Source organism: Cupressus sempervirens, chromosome 10, assembly GCF_028749045.1.
Source record: "Cupressus sempervirens isolate cs-2001-9-10 chromosome 10, ASM2874904v1, whole genome shotgun sequence".
In the NCBI taxonomy this organism is placed as follows: domain Eukaryota; kingdom Viridiplantae; phylum Streptophyta; class Pinopsida; order Cupressales; family Cupressaceae; genus Cupressus; species Cupressus sempervirens.
The window spans coordinates 586,275,419-586,294,128 of NC_143127.1; the positions used below are offsets into that span (position 1 = coordinate 586,275,419).

The 18,710-nt window shown below is 35.0% G+C and overlaps 1 protein-coding gene across 1 annotated transcript; it reads left to right on the forward strand.

The window, feature by feature from the left end:
• Positions 1 to 9,908: 9,908 nt before the first annotated feature.
• Positions 9,909 to 18,208, forward strand: LOC149535227 (multiple organellar RNA editing factor 9, chloroplastic-like). The gene is made up of 4 exons (XM_089804433.1): positions 9,909 to 10,343; positions 17,023 to 17,120; positions 17,245 to 17,310; positions 17,389 to 18,208. Exons 1-4 carry the CDS (start codon positions 10,090 to 10,092, stop codon positions 17,817 to 17,819), a joined length of 849 nt encoding a protein of 282 aa, XP_089660559.1. The 5' UTR covers positions 9,909 to 10,089; the 3' UTR covers positions 17,820 to 18,208.
• The last annotated feature ends 502 nt before the right edge of the window (positions 18,209 to 18,710 follow it).

An 18,710-nucleotide genomic window follows, 5' to 3' on the forward strand; every position in this document is an offset into this window, starting at 1 on the left:
AAGCTCATATTGAAGGACACATTCAAAGAGTGCAAGTCACTGAAAGTGTCTCAAGCATTACACATCATCAACAATTTGTAGATGATACAGTATTACTAGGGAAAATCTCAATATAAGAGATAAAAAACTTTAAGCAAATCATTAACTCTTACTCACATGTTTCTAGACAAATGGTGAATGCCAACAAGTTAGAGATATTCTTCATAAATACTAAGCGTGAGATTGAAGATAGGATATGTAATATCATGGGATAAAAAAAGGAACTCTCCCCTATAAATACCTAGGCATCCCTTTAGACAGAGGAACCCATGGGGGTAAATTATGGGTTCACATATTAGGAAAACTAGATAACAAAATGGAAAGTCGAAAAGGTGAATGGTTAACAAATACAAGGAAAACTACAATGATTAAGTTGGTTCTCTCTACAATGCCAACATACGAAATATCCTTCCCACCCTTACTTCATGGTGTTAAAAGGAATTTAGATTACAAATTAAAGAAATTCTTTGGAAAGGTATGTTGGAATCGAAGAATTTATCCTTGATTAAATGAATAAAATTTACAAACTCAAAGAATTTGGGGATCTAGGCATCAAGAATTGGGAATGGAAAAACAAGTAGTAAGACCCAAACTTGTATGACATATGTATCAAGAACATTATAGAAATGGGACAGCATTCTATACACCAAATACTTAAACAATCCAAACCCTATTTTCCCTTTTTTCACTAAAAACCCTCTAAAGGGTTCCAAAGTATGAAATTTTGTGTTTAATTTTCATCCTCTAATTTTTTATCACCTCACTCATGACATAGGTGAAGGCCAAGACAAATTATTCTAGGAAGATTCTTGGGATGGAAATCCTCTATAGATATTTTCAATCTATCTCCTAACATCAAAGAGGTTCTCTCTGAAAGATGGGGCAAACTTGTTAAAGACAATAAAGTTAAAGAGGAAGACAAATTGGTTGGAGGTTAGAAGTGGAAGCCACTAGAAAATGTTCTAGTAATAGAGGATGAAAAAGATGAACTCAATAAAATTCTAAGGGAAAGAGTTATCAATCATAAAGCAAGGAAGGATAAATTAGTTTGGACAACATCCAACAATGGAAACTAAAAGGTCAATTATAGATGTGGGAAAATTATCGACTCCAAAATGTGGGATAATATTAATCTTCCTCTAAATCTCTGGTGAGACCTAATCTATCTTTCCAAAATAGGTATGTTTCTTTGGGTCGCTCTACAAAAAAGAATCCTAATAGTAGAATGTTTCACTGAGCTTGGATTTGAAGGTCCGTCTAAATGCCATTTGTGTGAACATGAGTTTGAAACCATTGACCATATTCTACTCAGATGTCCATACTCCCTAAAATGTTGGCAATGGTTATGTTCCAAGCTAAATTGGAGAACACCTATTCTTAAAAATCTACTATATTTGCTAAAAAGTTGGCCAAAAGGAGGGGGTAGGAATGTATAATGTAACCTATGGAAAAGTTGTCCTTCGATGTTAGTATGAGAAAAATGGAAGGAAAGGAAACAAATATTTTTTTCATAATAAAAAATGGAAATATCCTCTCTTTTAAACAAAATAGAAGTGTGTATGGTTGAGGTAGCTAACAAAAAACTATGAAACACGTATATGGAGGAATGGGCCTTTTCTTCATGGGATCCCAAGATGTGTAAGAATTGTTTTAACTTAATAAAATCTCCACTATTATATTTCAAGAATAGACAAAGGAGAAAATCTAGATAAGAATGTAACATGGAGCCCCCCCAAATGGGTAGTTGAAGCTCAATTTTGATGGCACTTTGAGGGGCAATCCCAAAGTTGTAGGTATAAGATGTGTAATCCACTTTGAAGAGTGGAAGTGTTTAGCTAAGCTAGAAAAACCATTATGGATATGTTCCAAAAACTTAGCGAAATTGAAAGCTTTAAAAGAAGATATTTCTCTGAGCATACATTTAGGGGCCAATAAATTGATAATAGGAGACTCCCAAATCATTTTGAATGCCTTAAGGAAAAATGCCACTCTGAATTGGAAGCTCCAATCTAAATTAGAGTATACATTTTGGCTTACGGAAAAATTCAAAGATATCTACATAATGCACATTTATTGTGAAGGAAACAAAGCAACAATCTCCCTTCCTAATAAAAGAGAAACTGGGGAAAGGATAAAAACTTAAACTAACTTAGTTATAGTCCCTTTAAATTAGATCCCTTAGATTAAAAAATACCGTTATCATCAATAAGACATCAACATCTAATTTTTCACCTCAAGTGATGCACCGATGGACCAGTATAATTAAAAGTTGATCTTTTTTTATATGTTCAGACTCTATAATTATAAGGGAGAGTACGAGTTTTTAGTAACAACAAGTTAAGGACTGAACGACATGTTTGATTATCATAATTCACACATGCTTAAATTAAAATATTAATTATAAATAAGTGTGGGTTCGTAATCCATAATGCATAATTTTTTGATCCTTATTGGCTTCACATGTGTAAAGACAGGTAGGCAACTGAGACATCACATCAATTTGGCCACTAAATTCCTCAACTTTGGTAAAGTTTTGCATATATCTCTGGTTATTAGATATGGGAACTCCTATCAAAATGTGAGTAGGAAAGTGCAAGATGGCTTCTAAGGGGTCATCATTGTGCAATTGTTGAGTAAGATGATTATTTGTGATAAAAGGGTTTATTTGATTAAGCAATTTTTTGTTAAAATCAAGCATTCTTATAGAGGCACTTTTCTAAATGTTACTAAATGAATGCAAAGACAACTATGTTTTAGTTCTCACCATTGATGGTAATGAAGATAATTGGTTTGAAATATTATTTTTAAGGATTAAGAAATAGCAAGTAACTCAAGGAATTGTTAAAGACAATTTATATAGCATGGTCAATTAAATATCTATATGCATTAGTGTGTATGAACTAATATTGATCTTGGCCAAGAAGTAATGTTTACAGGATCAATGAGCATCCCATCTAATTTCAAAATGACATCACCAAAAGGATATAACTTATTGGGATAAAGACTTACTTTTATGTAATAAAATGAGGAATACCTTAAATTGATTTTGTGCAAGCTCCATAAATATGAGGGAATGCCCTCAAAGACAAAAAAAATTTAAATAGGAGAATGCCCCTGAAACATATTTTTGTAATTTGATGGGTGAACATATCCCTTGGGCAAGACTAGAGGTTTTGTTTACCTAGATCTTTCCCACCAATGCCTATTTGAATGGAGGAAATGCAATTTTTTATTATTAATTAATAAAATTGCTATGGTTTAGGCCTTTTATCAATAAAAAAATGTTTACAACCTGTTGAAGAGTACCACCTCACTCCATCATATCCAAAACCATGAAGCTAAATACTAATCCATGATAAAATCTCAACCACTCATTCTTCCTTCTAAAAATCTATCAATTGACCATCTTACTAATCATCTTCAATGCAAAGTCAAGTTGTAAAATCCATAAAAAATAAATGAAAATAATGGCAAAGTTAGAGCATTGACATATAAATGACATCTTGAACACATCTATGAAATGCTCAATTAAAGGTTTAAATAAGTTGGAATATACGATTTTGAACTTTTATTTTAATGTTAAATATTATTTTATCCTAATTTTCATGTATTCATTAGGTTAGATTAGATTTTGATGGCTCTTCAAGAGGAAATCCAAGGGATTTTGGAGCTAGTGGTATCATCTGAGATGAGCATAGAATTTGTTTTCCCTACTTCCAACAAAAATTAAGATCAATACAAATAATGAGGCAAAATTTGTTGAATTAAACTTAATGAGCTATATATAAAGTTTGTTGACAAGAATTTGAGAGAGATTCACTTATTATTGCTAAAACAATAAGGAAAAGAAGTATAGAAAACTAGACAACCATTGGCTTCATTTAGATGCATTGGAGAATTTCATTAAATTATAATATTGGAAAGAGTTTTTTTTTGAAAAATATTGGTTAAAAAATTTCAATGTGACATGTAATGCTAGCATGACACACCATCTAGCACAACATGAAATACTTTTGACCTAGAGCTATGAACTATTGAGGTCACAAATAGGGAACTCATCCCCATTTTAAAAACATTGAGGTTCAAACCCACAAGCACATTGGATCAACATAAGGCACAAACTTGCAATCACAATGGCCCAATAAGGATTTGAACCTTGGTGGGTACAACAACACCATACCATAGACACTTATACAAGTTGACCCTAGAATATTTATAAGAGAATAACCACTTTGTCAATAATTTGACCACTCCTAGAGATATGAAGAACACAGAAAAAGAAGGCAATATGATTATTATTATTCAATGTTTTCATCATGGCAATTTGATCTAGAGTACTTGCAATATAATCACACAATGGATAATATTTTATCCAACCACTCTAAAAGAGGTACCTGTGTTCAATTCAAGTGGTTTGGGGAGGAGTCTATGTCAACTAATCATATATATTAAGAAAACTTAGTTTGTCACAATTTTACTTCAATTAGGAGAAGACTAGGAAGATTGCAAAAAAATGATTAAAATGATTTGACGAGGCAATCTAAAGGATAACCTTTAACTTGAGCTTTGGGCTACTCTTATAGTTGGAAAGGAAATCATCAAAGGTAGAGAGCTAATTAGTTCATGGTGAGCTTGCATTCAAACAACTTGTCCACAAAATAAGATTCACATGAGAATGAAATCAAATGAATGAACACAATTTTGGACACAAGCTTGAGATTAGCTTTAAGGATTAGGTGAGATGATAAATTCCTTGCTTTATTGATTCAACAAATAGGTTTTCTTTTTACTTTTGAGGCATTTTGTAGATTCAGTGATACATAGCATCTTGGAAAATCATCAATTTTCTAGTATCCTACTAATCCATCCAGCATTTCATCACACTTTCAATATACCAGATGTTCTTCTCAACAATTTCCAAAAACCAAACAGTAGGATATGCCTTAAACCAATCAATGATTACCTTTTCACGATCTTAATTCAATTAGATAGTTTAACCCATTCAATAAATAACCTTCATCCACATATTTCAAGTTCCCTTCACTTAACCCTATCACAAGGTTTCATGCCTTAATTCATTTGCCACCAATTCCAAACAACTTACCCAGATATCTCTATTATCATACTCCTCTTACCATACATCCTTTGATCTTTACCATTCAATAGGTATTTCTTACCTTACAAGTATCTCTATGTCTATTACCATTGCATTAACACAACATTATTTGGTCATGCATATACAACTATTAGTACACCATTTGTCCATTCTTCCATGTTCCTTTGATCTTATGGTCTACCCTTTATCCTATATACTTTAGGATCATCTCAATCTGGTTTATAAGAGGGAATTATCTATGCAACATGTAATCACTACCAACACCTTAATCTCCTTCACTTGGACATACATAGCCAACTAGACTTATTCCTAATCTTGAATCAATTCAACAAGAAAAGGTTTACTATTAGATCCTAACTGTCATATAGTGATAGTTTATTGTGTGCTCCATTTAATTTTGATCAGAGTTTATTCTTTGCACCAAACTATTTGTTCTATAATTTAAGAAGGCTATGAGACTTGCCTTAATATTATCCAACCATCTCACACCTTTAGGAACCTTTCAAGATCATTAAATCAGTCAAGCATTACAAAATACTGTAAAAAATAATTGATTTTCTTGGTTACTACTTGCTAGGGCATCAAGTTTCTCCTACATTACTAAATCTTTCCATTGGAAACCAATTTCATTATAAAGCTACATGAACCTACTTTAGAATCCCAAAACTTCATAATTTTCCAACGATGAAATATGGTTATTTGATATTAAAGCCATTGCTCCCCACATTATTTGTGGGGTTTAATGCCAATATTCAAAAAAATCATTTTATATCCCTTTGTTCTGTGTGCTAGAAAATGTGACCTGTTGAGAGCATGAATAAACAATAAAACATTAGTTCAAATCAAAACATGTAACAAGAATTCATCAAAATGAAGGAAAACTAAACTAATGCTTGCTTGAGTTTTGTAACTCAAAGCAACCAACAAATCAAGTCTTCCAGCCACCTCTGCAGCTCAACAAAGGCACCCATGAGAGGCCTTGTTGGTGTGTTAAGATGGAGGGTATGTTTGATTTGCTCTCCTAAACACAACAATGGAGTGAATCTCTTGAGTGAATGTGCAAATGTGAGTGAGTATGCAATATGATCCTAAACTACACGAAATGAAGAATACTTCAAGAAGTGGCTATGGAGAAAACCATACTTGAAAGCATTCAATGGTGAAAATATGAAATGCAACAAAGAAACTAACAAGATATGCAAACTAAATCAACAAGTAAATGCAAAGGACATGTAAATGCAAAGGCCAACTAGCTAAACCATGCAAATGCAAAGCTAAACCAGCTACCAAATGGTTAGTATTATCCTAAAAATCTCTATGAAAACTCAAACTACAATGAAAACCCTAGCATGAAAACTCAAAACTCAAAATGGCATGGTAACAATGCAATAATAGGAGATGCAAATGCTTGAGACAAGCCCTCTATTTATAGGCTCAAGAGAGGGCTTGGTGAGGTGACATCCATGCAGATTGCACATAAGGTGACATGCAAGCCATGTAAATTGTCAAGAATTCAAAGTTTGCTCACACATGTGTGAGCAAACTTGAGAAGAAGAGTGGGAGACAAGAGTGCAAAGGGGAGTGTGTAGGCATGCCATCTCACACATGTGTGAGCACACTCTTAGGCTAATGAGGGGGATTAAGAAGAAGATTAGAATGATTAAGTGAGATTAGAGAAGAAGTAGGCTTAAGAGGATGAAAATGATAGTTATAGGCTAGGCTCTAAGTTAGGTTTAAGATTAAGTTAAATGAAATTTAATTTAATCATGGGTTTAGAAGAATTAATGGGATGTGAGGATTAAATAAACAAAATTTATTTAAAAGAGGGGATGAAGGAGGATCATGTGTTAAATTAATTTAACACATTAAGGCTAGGAGTATTTAAATTAAATTTAAATACTTAGGAGAATGAACTCATTTAATTAAAATAATTTAATTAAATAAGTAGAAGAATGTGAGCAATATAATTAATTAATTAATTATTTATTACAATGTCACAAACAATATTAAAATTAATTAATATAGTGTTTAGGGACGATTTTAAGTGTCTACATGTTCATCAAAACCAGTAATCAAAATTGAGCAAAGAATTAGTAACACATTCTTTCACATGTCCCAAATGCTTATAGTGTCATTTCAATGCATGAATCCATTCAAGTATGCAATAAACACAAGAAAAACGTGACAATTACAAAATATTTGGCAATAATCTATATATTTATTCATTGTTTATCTACATTTGATATAATACAATTGTTTCTTATGAGGAATACTCACTTCCTCCTCTCTTTAGTGACTTCTACAAGGAAGATCACACTAAAACATCTTTTGAGATCCCTAATTGTCACTAAACCAACTATAGACTAATATGCCAACCAAAGGAGTGAAATGTGTATGTATAACCTTATGTTCCTTTCTCACACTAATAACCCTGACTCATACTTGAACAAAAAAACCTTTTATAATCCTTGTTGGCAATTTCAAATTGATTTCCCTTCCCAAGACCAACTAACCAACTCATAGCAACTTTTGTGCAACATTTGCAAAATTGCACTTTTTGCAACTTCTTGACATTTTAAATACATTTCCAACAAACAATCCTGTGACTTTGTGTAAACACCCTTGACACATCAAAATGGATAAATATCACAAATTACATCATTTTTGCCTTGCCTTGGTCTTTGACTGCCTTTGACCAATATTGACCATTCAAGACCTTATCATGACAACTTTACACAAAACAATTACATTGCTTTATCAAATATATCAAAATGACTTGAATGACCCTAAATACAACGATAATGACTCAAGAACTCATAGTATTTCATGTTGACCTCTTGGTACTTGATGCTTATACACCATTTAGTCTCATAAATGAGTTTGCAAACTTTATAGAATATATAAACAATAAATAAGATTGGCTAATAAAACATTTTAGTATTAACTACTTTATAAATAAAAGAATAAATATAAATTAAAGACATTATTTTTCTGCATAGTATTTCATGTTGACCTCTTGGTACTTGATGCTTCTACACCATTTAGTCTCATAAACCGATTAACAAACTCTATAGAATATATAAACAATGAATAAGATTGACTAATAAAACATTTTACTATTAACTTCTTTATAAATAAAAGAATAAATATAAATTAATTCCACACTCCATAATAATTATTAGTTCTTGTCGTAGGCCATAGTCAGGAAATCTTATGGAATCATTCAGTTCCAAATTTTTAAAAAAAATATATTAGCTTAATCAATAAGATTCAAAGAGTTTTTTCCAGTTCTAAGTTTTTCATAAAGTTTGAACATTTTGATTATTTTTTGAAATGTTAAAAAACTATTTAACTAAAATTTTATTGGCCCTCACTAATAATAGTAAGGGAGAAAATTAATTTTTGAAACAAAAAAAAAAGAAAAATTTAGAGCTCTAACTTTTAGCATTAATTGTGTAATTAATCAATGAATATATCATAAAAGATGATGTTACACTACATTTACTTTATCATTTCAAGAATTTAAATTCTTTATTATGATTGAAAATATCATAAAAGATGATGTCATACTATATTTACTTTATCATTTAAGAATTTGAGAATTTGAATTCTTTATAAAGTTTGAACATTTTTATTTCATTTTTTGAAAAACAAGAATAGTATTTAATTAAAATCTTATTATATCTAACTAAATAGTAATGGAGAAATTGAATTTTTAAAATAAAAAATCAATGAAATTTAAAATACTAACTTTTTGTATTAATTGTGCAATTAATATAATTATTATAAAAAATATGTCACACCACACTTCACTTTACCGTTAATCAAATTAATAATAATAGAATGCACTGACTCAAAAAAAATTGATTCATTTTGTCCTTAAAGCATTATCTTTTAAAATAATTAAAAGTAATAAAAACTAAATAATGTAACAAAAAATTTTAAAAACTAAAATCTAAAAAATATTACAACGAATTTGAAAATGGTAGTTATTGTAAGTACAATTATGTTTACTGTTTATGTATTTAAAATCTAAAATATCTTATATCATTTTTGGGTGTCAAGTTGTTGATTAAATACTTTTTTATAAATAAAAACTTACAATGCTAATTACTGATGATATTTTGCATTTTATTACCCTTTTAAAAAGATTAAGGGCTAGTTGAGATAACGATAAAAATGAAGCATAATGTATTTCGAGATTGAGTTCTCCAAGTTTCACGCCTACTATGTGCTTGGCTCAATTTTACAATATATATTGAGAACTATTAAAAAAATATTATCTTTTATTGAAATGTAACTATTTTTCTATGTGAATGACTATAATTATATTATTCAGTCATTGAATATAAAATTTTCTTGTAATATTGATTCAAATTATTTAAAATATATAAGCTTCTCAATTCTGTTAGTTAAATATTCTTTACATTTTAAAATATTTTTAGTTAAATATTTTTCTTATCATTAGATGAAAACGTCCTTCAAATTTTCAATAGTTCTCTTACAAGTTCAAAAAGGATTATACATACACAAATTCTTTCTTTTTCCCTTCAAACTTGTACTCATATTTATTAAAAAATAACATGTCATGCTTAATTTCTATTTATGAATTAAATACCAACACCAAAAACTTCTTTCGATGTCCTCCGCCAACAATACCACCAAAAGCATGAACTTTGACGCTTGCACCTCTGTTACAAATCATATCTAATTTTAAATATATCTAGATAAATATATCATCAAATATCATATTCTCTCTCCGTATATGGATCCATTTCCGATATTTATACTAAATATATCTGTTAATAATAATTTTATAAATCAATAATTATTCATCAGACCCACGTTTATATCTCTATGAAGTCTTAAAACCTCATTCTTCCCTAGAACCCTAGTTGCAGAATTTTGTAGTTTCCTGCAAACTTCTCTCATCCATGGCTTCTCGCCTTAGTCGCATTCATGTGTTTGCAAGAGGATTTTCGACTACTCCACGTGCCGCTACAGTTCGTTCATCGTCGCCTTCTCTAGTCCAGAAAATACCCTCTGCCTGTACTAATCAGCCATTTAGATTGCTGGGAGCTCGTTTTAATAGTCATTGGCTCATCACCATGAAGTTTCCGGAGCCAGACCCTCCTCGCGAAGAGAAAATATCAGCCTTTGAACAAACGGCCGCTAATGTGCTTGGCAGGCAAGCATTTCGAACCCTTGACCGCTTGTTTAAGTATTTGCTGCAATATGTAAGACAAAATTCGTGTCGGCTAACATTGAACAATTCTCTGATATGTGCGTTGTATAATTATATGGTTTTAAAATTAGTTTTGGGATTTGTATGTTTTCCAAAGTCTTTAATGGTACCGAGGGCTTGTGTTATAAATTCTGACACGTTTTGTTATGGGTGCTCACACTTTGAATTTAAGTTTTACTAATTTTTATTGGTTAAAGAGAGGCATTAATTGGCTTTCGAAGCCTTAAAACATAAGCTTTCCGCGCTTCCTTTCTAACAGATGCGACTTAGCTTCAAAGCTTTTCTCGTATGCTTTCTTTTTCTCCTCATATTTTATGTCGACTCTCTATATCTTTTAACACAACTGCATTTGCAAACCAAGTTGCCTGATCAAAGAGCACTCGCAAGTCTTTGAAGTGAGTTTTGGCTCTCCACTTGTACAAACTTTTCAAATAGTTGTTATGAGTTTTCCACTCCACGATGTTGATTGATATTTAAGCGTTTGGATTAATCATTCGATATTACCGATCACAGTCAGTGATTTATTAACAGGAAGAGGAATTTGTGTAATTGAACTGCAGACAAATCTTTAAAATGAGGAGCGATTATGAAATATTAATGAAAGATTGTAATCTAAATGAAATTTAATTGAATGTTGAAACTTGCCCGCAATTATGTGGGGAGTGTCTCCGCCTCCTCTGGGATTCGGGAGTTTGGTGAGTAGCAACTTTTTTTGAATCTTGTATCTATTTGCCCTGAAACGAAATGAAAGAATGAGTACAATAAAAGGGTTCAAGATGGTTGTTCCTTGTCACTCTGTCTAGCCACTAGCCTTAACAAACGAAGATCAATCAAATTCTCAAATTTCTTTCAATAACAATACTCAAATTCCATGCATCCCAAAATGCATACACCGCCTCCTTGTATGATTGCAATGAATGCTGGTGTGTTTCTCTAGGTCCGAGGAGATATCCCTAGAAGTTAGAAGTGGAAAAGATTCCATTTCAGTGTGTTTTTTAGTTTTCAAGAGTTCAGGGTCATTTCTGCACATGCACATCCATCTTTGCAAGCAGGGAAGTGGTTTCTGTTTGGGGTTTTCTCCTTGGGTGTGGATATGACCTAAATTCTCGGTTTTCTCTGTTATCACTGTTTTCATTCATTTCCTGTCCATTTCTCTTACTCACTTTACCAATTAGTTTTATTTTTTTAATCCTTATAGATCACATAGCCTATCTTCCACTTGAGCTGCAATTCGTCATCATCATGCAGCATAGTTATGCCGGCAAGAGAAGATCTACTAACAAACATAACAGGCAGAGCCAAAGGCTAAGGATGCTAGTTTTTTTAACAACTTGTCATGCACTACAAAGTAAATGAATTGGTTTTCCATATCAGTATGCCTAAGGACCATTTGATTAGTCAAGTTTAGATCCTTAGAAACAACTTCGAGCTTGTGATTTATTACTGAAATTTCTAACAAAATTTCCTTTTGAAGCTTAAAACCACTGAAGGATCTCGCTTAAGCCATGATTGGAGCAAACACAGTGAGGAACAGCCACCATTTACTTAAACAGTGTGTATGCTAGTGAGGAGATGACCTTGCAAGGTGCAGAAATGGTTAAAACAGGAGAACTGTAACTTAATACATAATTATGGTGCTACCTAAAACACCCGTGTCTCTAAACTTCAAGAGTCAATTCACTTAAGCTAAACCCGATAATTGAAATTTCTCAGAGTTTGGAATGTTTTTAGCAATCACCTTTGCATTCCTCATGCCAAACTTGTCCTGTGTAATGAGCTGTTTCCATTGTGTGGGATTTTGACTAGGTGCTGGGTTGAGTCATATTACGAGGGCCGTCCTCAATATTTTTCCTTTCAAGTGCAGCGAGGAGTTTTTGATTGATCTATCCATCAGCTTTCGAATTAATGACAAAAGAGAATGTGATGTTTACTGTCCCATTAGCTTCAAGCTAATCTGTTGGATTATTTTGCCCCCTTTAAAAATGAAAAGGTTGGTTTACTGGAATTTCTGAGCTACCTCACAAGCCTACCAAACTATCCTGTTCAGCTTCCATCTTGGGGTGTCCACCTGTATGTTTTTGATAAGATAAACAGGTTTTAAGGGATCCTGAAACCCATAAGTTTTACAAAAAACAAGGTTGATAATAAGCAAAAGAAGCCCAGCCAAAATAGAGGTCCAACAGCTGAAAAAAGCCCGAAGGCCCAGCCCAAAACAAAGGCCCACAGAAAGGCCAGAAAACAAACTAACTAAAACAGACTATAGAAAGCCTGTCCAAAAGCCAAAAGCCAGAAAGACGAAAATACAAAAGACAAGAAAACTAGTCTTCAGTAATCTTCTCCATTTCTTGCATAGTCTGAGCTGCCTCGACTATCTTTTGTTGCTCCTTTGCCATTTGATCCTGGAACTTCTCCATGCCTTGATCCATACTGGTGAACGTACTAATTGTGGCCTTGTCATCATCCGGCCTGGCCTTCTCCTTGTTCTGTCCTGCCTCCTCCACCAGGAAGCCCCTGTCCTTAAGTTTACCGGCTAGGGATTGGATGTTGTCATTCATCGAACTCAGGAGAGAAATCATCTGACTTGCCAGGTTGTGGTTGTAGTTTTCAAGATTTCTAATTCTCCTTTCATTTAAGCTTTCTCTGTTATCTTGGACCTCCTGGCTGTCAATGCCAGTCTTTTTCTTAGTACTTTCCATTTGGGATACCTTTTCTCTAACTTCCTCCAGCTCATGGAAGAGCCATTTGATTGATCTGAAGTTGTCAATCATACTACTGCGGGCATTATTCAGAAGGTTCATTCTAGTCTCCCTTGCATTGTCTGAAATGGCCAGGATAGCTGGGTCTATGAGCTCATTGAGCCTAGGCTCCTCCAGGTTGTCCACTAGGATCTGAGGGTTCATAACTTCCCTAAAAATCCCCATAGTAGCAGTCCTCACATTGAAATTTTTTCAGGCCTTTCTTCTATTATTGACTTGCACTTCGCCCTCGTTCTCACCAGTGATGACATTCACTTTTTCCTTCGAAGGAGGCTGAGACTGGACAGGGGAGAGGGGAAGAGGAATAGCATCCGTTCTCTGATTTCTAGTCTCCTCAACTCTCACTACCTCCCTCTTCTGTTTTTTCCCAGGTTTCTCCTCTTCCAACTCCTCCTCCGACTCATTGTCAGAATCTTCCGTATCCATTTCCTCCTCCTCCTCAGCATAACTCTCTTTTGCTTGTGCTTGGCCGTGGTCTCTAGGGCTTTTCCTGCTGGGAGTTGTAGCTGTGGACTGTTTCCTGCCTTGACCTTTATTCTTCTTTCCTGAGGTAAAATTCTCCTCCTTCGAGCTAATGCTCTCAATGTCATCAGAGTCTGAAGAAGAGTTGGAGCTGCCTTTGTCAACATCCTCAACTTGAGGAGGGTTATTGCATATAGACTGAGCTTTGAAATGCTCATGGATGAGGAGCAATAAACCCTCATGCAAAGCAGGGTTAACAGTGGCTTTCTTCTTGAAACTAGAGATAGCCTTGTTCATAGAAGTGAGAAGGTAAAAGGGAATGGAAATTCTACTCTTATGGCGAAAATGATTTAAAATCACAAAATGGTGAGTTCTGACCCGATCAAACCTAGGGTCCAGGGTAACATAATCAATGAGGGCATATAAAACATACCTCCAGAACTTCTTTATAGTCTCTGTCACATAGAAAGACTCTTTCTTTTCCAGCTTGTTCATCTCTGCAGAATTTTTCACGAACTCCTTGACTGCATTGGACGAAAGTTTCTTGTCCCTGTAGAATTTGAAACCCTCCATAGGGATACCAGTGACCTCCGCAACCACCTCCTCTGTGATTTGGAAAGAAAGCCCGTTCACCTTGACCTTGCCATTGTTCCACGAGTTCACCATGCTGTTGGTGACCTCAGGGTCAAAACCATGGAGTTTCTCGAAAAAATTCGCAACCCCGCCCTTTTCCAGTTTTTTCCAGACTTTGCCCATATTCTTCCACTTCTCCACTTCACCCACTGACTCCTTTCTGCTCTGTTCTCCAGTCATGACATCCGTTTTTTCTTCAACTATTCTCATGAGCCCCAATCTTTGCAAATTTTTTCCAGCCAAGATTTTGGCTCTGTTTCTATTATTGGTTTCGTGATCATTCACCTCTCTGATACAATAGCAAGTGAAAATGATAACAATCCTCCAAACGTGTCGAAATGACGGAAAAAATCCCTCGAGATTACGAAAACCAAGAAACTTATTATGGCTCGTACCAACATCCAATCTTTCTTTATTAAACATGATAATAGTTAGATTGACCCATACTTCCGTGGATTTTCTCCAGCTCGATTAGTGACTTAGCCTCCATCGGAAAATCTTTTCCGGAATGCCAGGCCATCTCTTTGTCTGCTCCCACCCCTTTGTTAGCGAACCAGTCAGTAACTGGGTTTGCCTCTCTAAATGCATGAGTGACGTGGACCTTCTCAAATTTTGTGAGGGCGACACGTGTCTCATCAATTATATTTGCAATCGACCACGAGGGGGGGGAGATTCCATTAATGTTGTTAATTATGTTTTTGGAGTCCCCTTCAAGCCAAAGTTTGGAAACGCCAGCTTCAAAAGCCAGCTTTACCACACTGCACGCGGCTCTAGCTTCGGCCAAATGGTTGGTCTGGGTACCAAGCGGGAGAGCAAAGGCCGCAATCCCCTCCCAAAACTGTTTCTTATAATTCCACCGCTTCCAGAGGGGCCTGGGTTGCCCTTAGAAGCGCCATCCAAGTTGGCTTTTGACCACCCTTTCGAGGGTAGAATCCATCTAGCATCCTGTCTTTTTCTTTAACCGTCTTCCTGTCCCCTATATCAACTTCCCCCTCCTTCATCACTTGAAGGTTTTCTTTTATGTTTTTCAAAATCTTCCTTCCCAGAATTATTACCGGCTCCTCTCTATCCCTGAAAATTTTGTTGTTCCTTTCCTTCCAGATGCTCCAGCAGAAGTGAGGCAAAAACCAGGCATAATTATCCTGCCGGCCAGCAATTTTACAAAGGCTTTTCCAATGACTGAAAAAGTCGATAATGTTATCCGGCCAACACCAGAGAATCTCCATATCCTGATTAAGAGAACTCCACACCTCCCTAGCAAAGTCACATTGAATGAAGATATGATTTCCCGACTTAGACTGGTTTTTACAGAGCGGGTATTTGCTGGGCATAACATGGCCTCTCTTCATGAGATTATCTTGCGTTAGGATTTTGTTCTGAAGGGCCAGCCAATAAAATATGTTGATCTTTGGAGTGAGGCCCGTGAGCCAGGCATCCGCCCAAGGGGGTTTCTCCTTTAAACCCCAGAGAGAGTTGTAGCCAGAAGCAACAGAATAACTTCCATTGGGATTATCCCTCCAGACCAGCTCATCCTTATTATTACTAGGGATCGAAGAGTTAAGCATTGTCATTATTGGTTTCAAATCCTCGAAAATGAGGGAAAGGTCTCTCCATTCCTGACCAACCCTGTAATTGCTTACTTTAAACCCATATAGCTCCGTGCATTCTTGCACCCATCTCTCAAATACTGGGTTGTTAGAAAGAGGGCCTTGACATAACCACCTGTCAGACCAAAACTGAATATCCTCTCCATTGCCTAGTTTCCAAGAGACCCTCGCCTTAGCCAGGTCCCTGGCCTTCAGGATACCATTCCAAATAGTCGACCCTTTAGGGATGTCCTCATTGAATAAAGTAAAATGAAGAGATGGTCTTCTGAGGTATTTATTTTCCAGAATGTCTCTCCATTCACTAGTGTTATTGAAGATTCGCCAGATTTGTTTTGCAAGAAGCGCCTTATTGAGATGGGTAAGCTTTCTGATGCCCAAACCACCATACCTCTTGGGGAGGCAGACCTTATCCCAGGGTGTCCACCTGTATGTTGCTTCAATAACATTTTATATTTTATTTCCTTTTCAAGGGGTTGGGAGTTGGAGCTGCTGTGCCAATCTGAGGTTTTCAATCAAAGCCCTCAGCCTTGCTGTTTGATATGTATCTATTTATCTATCTATCCATGTGCACATACATAAATATGTCATACGTAGGTATGTATATACTATACATACATATTTATGTATGTACACATATTCATATACATATATGCACATATGTGTATGTATATACATTCATTATATGGCAGGTTGGGGACATCTCTTGAAGTGCCAAGGATGTGAGGGAATTTATAAGGGACCTCCTTGAAACAGATATTGTTCCAAGCATGCCAAAACAATTCTGAAACGGCTAGGGGATGTGAGATGGAAGTGCAGTAAGAAAGGGAATCTATGGGATGTCACCAAATCATCTCCAAATTGTTTGGTATTCCCAGGTTTCTAGACAGTCTGAAAGAGGACTGTTGATCTAATTTGATTGATGAAATAGTATACTTGTTTATTTAGAATGAATTTGTTAATTTGGTACAGAATTAAGTAAATCACATCATAGAAAATTGTTGAATTGAATTTTCCCCAGAGAGAATACTTGAATCTATTTCATATGAAAATTGACAATATGCAACTATAATTTAAGAGAACTGATTAAGTAAAATTGATTTGATGAAAGTAGCTAGAATGAATTCACCTATTCATGATGATCTCTGTCATTTTTCCTGCTTGCAGTATGGAGGAGGCAAAAAAAAAAATTTATGTGGTCTGTACAACGAATTACACAGGATTTAAGTGTGAATTTCCAGAGTCACTTGTACCAACGATGGAAAGTACGTGAGCTTCTCTGTATTCCTAGGAAAAATTAGAAAATTATAAGTTCTAGTATGTTTATATTTTGTCTTAGCTGAAGAGCATTGATTCTTTTCATCATAAACAAGTTGCCTCTAAATGCAGAGCAACCTGGAGTTACTTGGGTGCTTCCTGATTGTTATGCTGAACCTCAATACAGACCTTATGGCCGTGAGTATTACTTGGGCATTTGCAGTTTTTTTTCGTTTTGCACACTTATTGAATGCCTAGTGTTGTGATTCTTGACAGCGGGAGATAGGTACAACAATGGGATAATTACTCCAGATCCAACACTTGCCTTTACTAGGCCATCCGAAAGAAATGATGAGAGATACATGAATCGAAGGAGGGATTCACCACCTAGAAGAGATCAAGACTACAGAGGACCACACATGGATGGAAGAGGCCCAATGTCACCTGGGTATCAACGAGACAATAGACCACCTGTGGGTGGAAGAGGTCAATCTCCGTATGGAGGTCGACAGGAGAATAGACCACCAATGAGTGGAAGAGGTCCATTGCCAACAGGAGACCAACAAGACAACCAGCCACCTATGGCTGGAAGAGGCCCGATTCAAGCAGAACGTAGAGATTACATGCCTCCTAGAGAATCAATGCCTGGGCAACAAGAAGATGTAATGGGGTCACAAGGAAAAGACCCAGTTCAAGTATCCAACTGATTAGATTGTTGATCGAAGAGGTAAGTTCAAGGGGAACGTGGAAACACTCAAGAGATTCAGTTCAAGAGAAAAACTGATTCAGTATGTTGATTTTGGAGTCAAGTCTGAGTGACATGTTTGCAGGCAATATTTTGAAAGAAAAGTTTATTGTCCTTTCCAGGTAGATTGTATGAGGTTCATGAAGATATTGAACATATTATACATGTCAGAGCAAATAGGGGCTAGTTGTAGTGCTGAAACCTCTTTGTAATTAACAGGCAACTACTGGTGTTTGGTTCTAATCTTGGACTAAAGGTTACCATGTGATGCATTATTGTTAAAATTATAAAGATAGTAAAAAGTATTCAAATTGATTGAGTTAACAGGTATCTATAAATATATGGTTTTTATCTTGGACTCAACGTTGCTTTTGGATGTGTGATTGTTAAAATCATAAAGATGACAGTAACAGTATTCCGATTATGCAGAAGTTACAGAAAAGAATGGCACACGTTGAATGTCTGTTACAGGAACAAGGGCGGTAGTTTTAAATTTCTGGTCATCTAACGTGCATCTGCATTTTCTTATGATAATCCAATTGGACTGTATGACCTTCACAATTAAATTGCCACACATTAAAAGGGTAATTCAAAATTCCTAAAGCATGTTGTATACCGCTTCAAAACATTAGAGATTAACTGTTGACTATTTTTAATATTATCTATATTACATGTCTTGATAATGCCAAGTTCATGTGGAATAATTGTGCAATCTTTGAACTAATGCACCATCTGGCATTGGCCCCATTTATTGTGTACTAGTTCATCCTTACTCTTCAATAGAAGAGTTGCATTATTTTGACCTAATACAATGTCAGGTGTTAAGTCTTCTTTGGTGCTTCTATTTATTATC

Coding starts and splice junctions, on each gene's coding strand:
- LOC149535227 (XM_089804433.1), top strand. CDS start 10,090: ATGGCTTCTCGCCTTAGTCGCATTCATGTGTTTGCAAGAGGATTTTCG. Junction 10,344..17,022: donor GCCGCTAATGTGCTTGGCAG/GCAAGCATTTCG, acceptor TCCTGCTTGCAG/TATGGAGGAGGCAAAAAAAA. Junction 17,121..17,244: donor ACTTGTACCAACGATGGAAA/GTACGTGAGCTT, acceptor CTCTAAATGCAG/AGCAACCTGGAGTTACTTGG.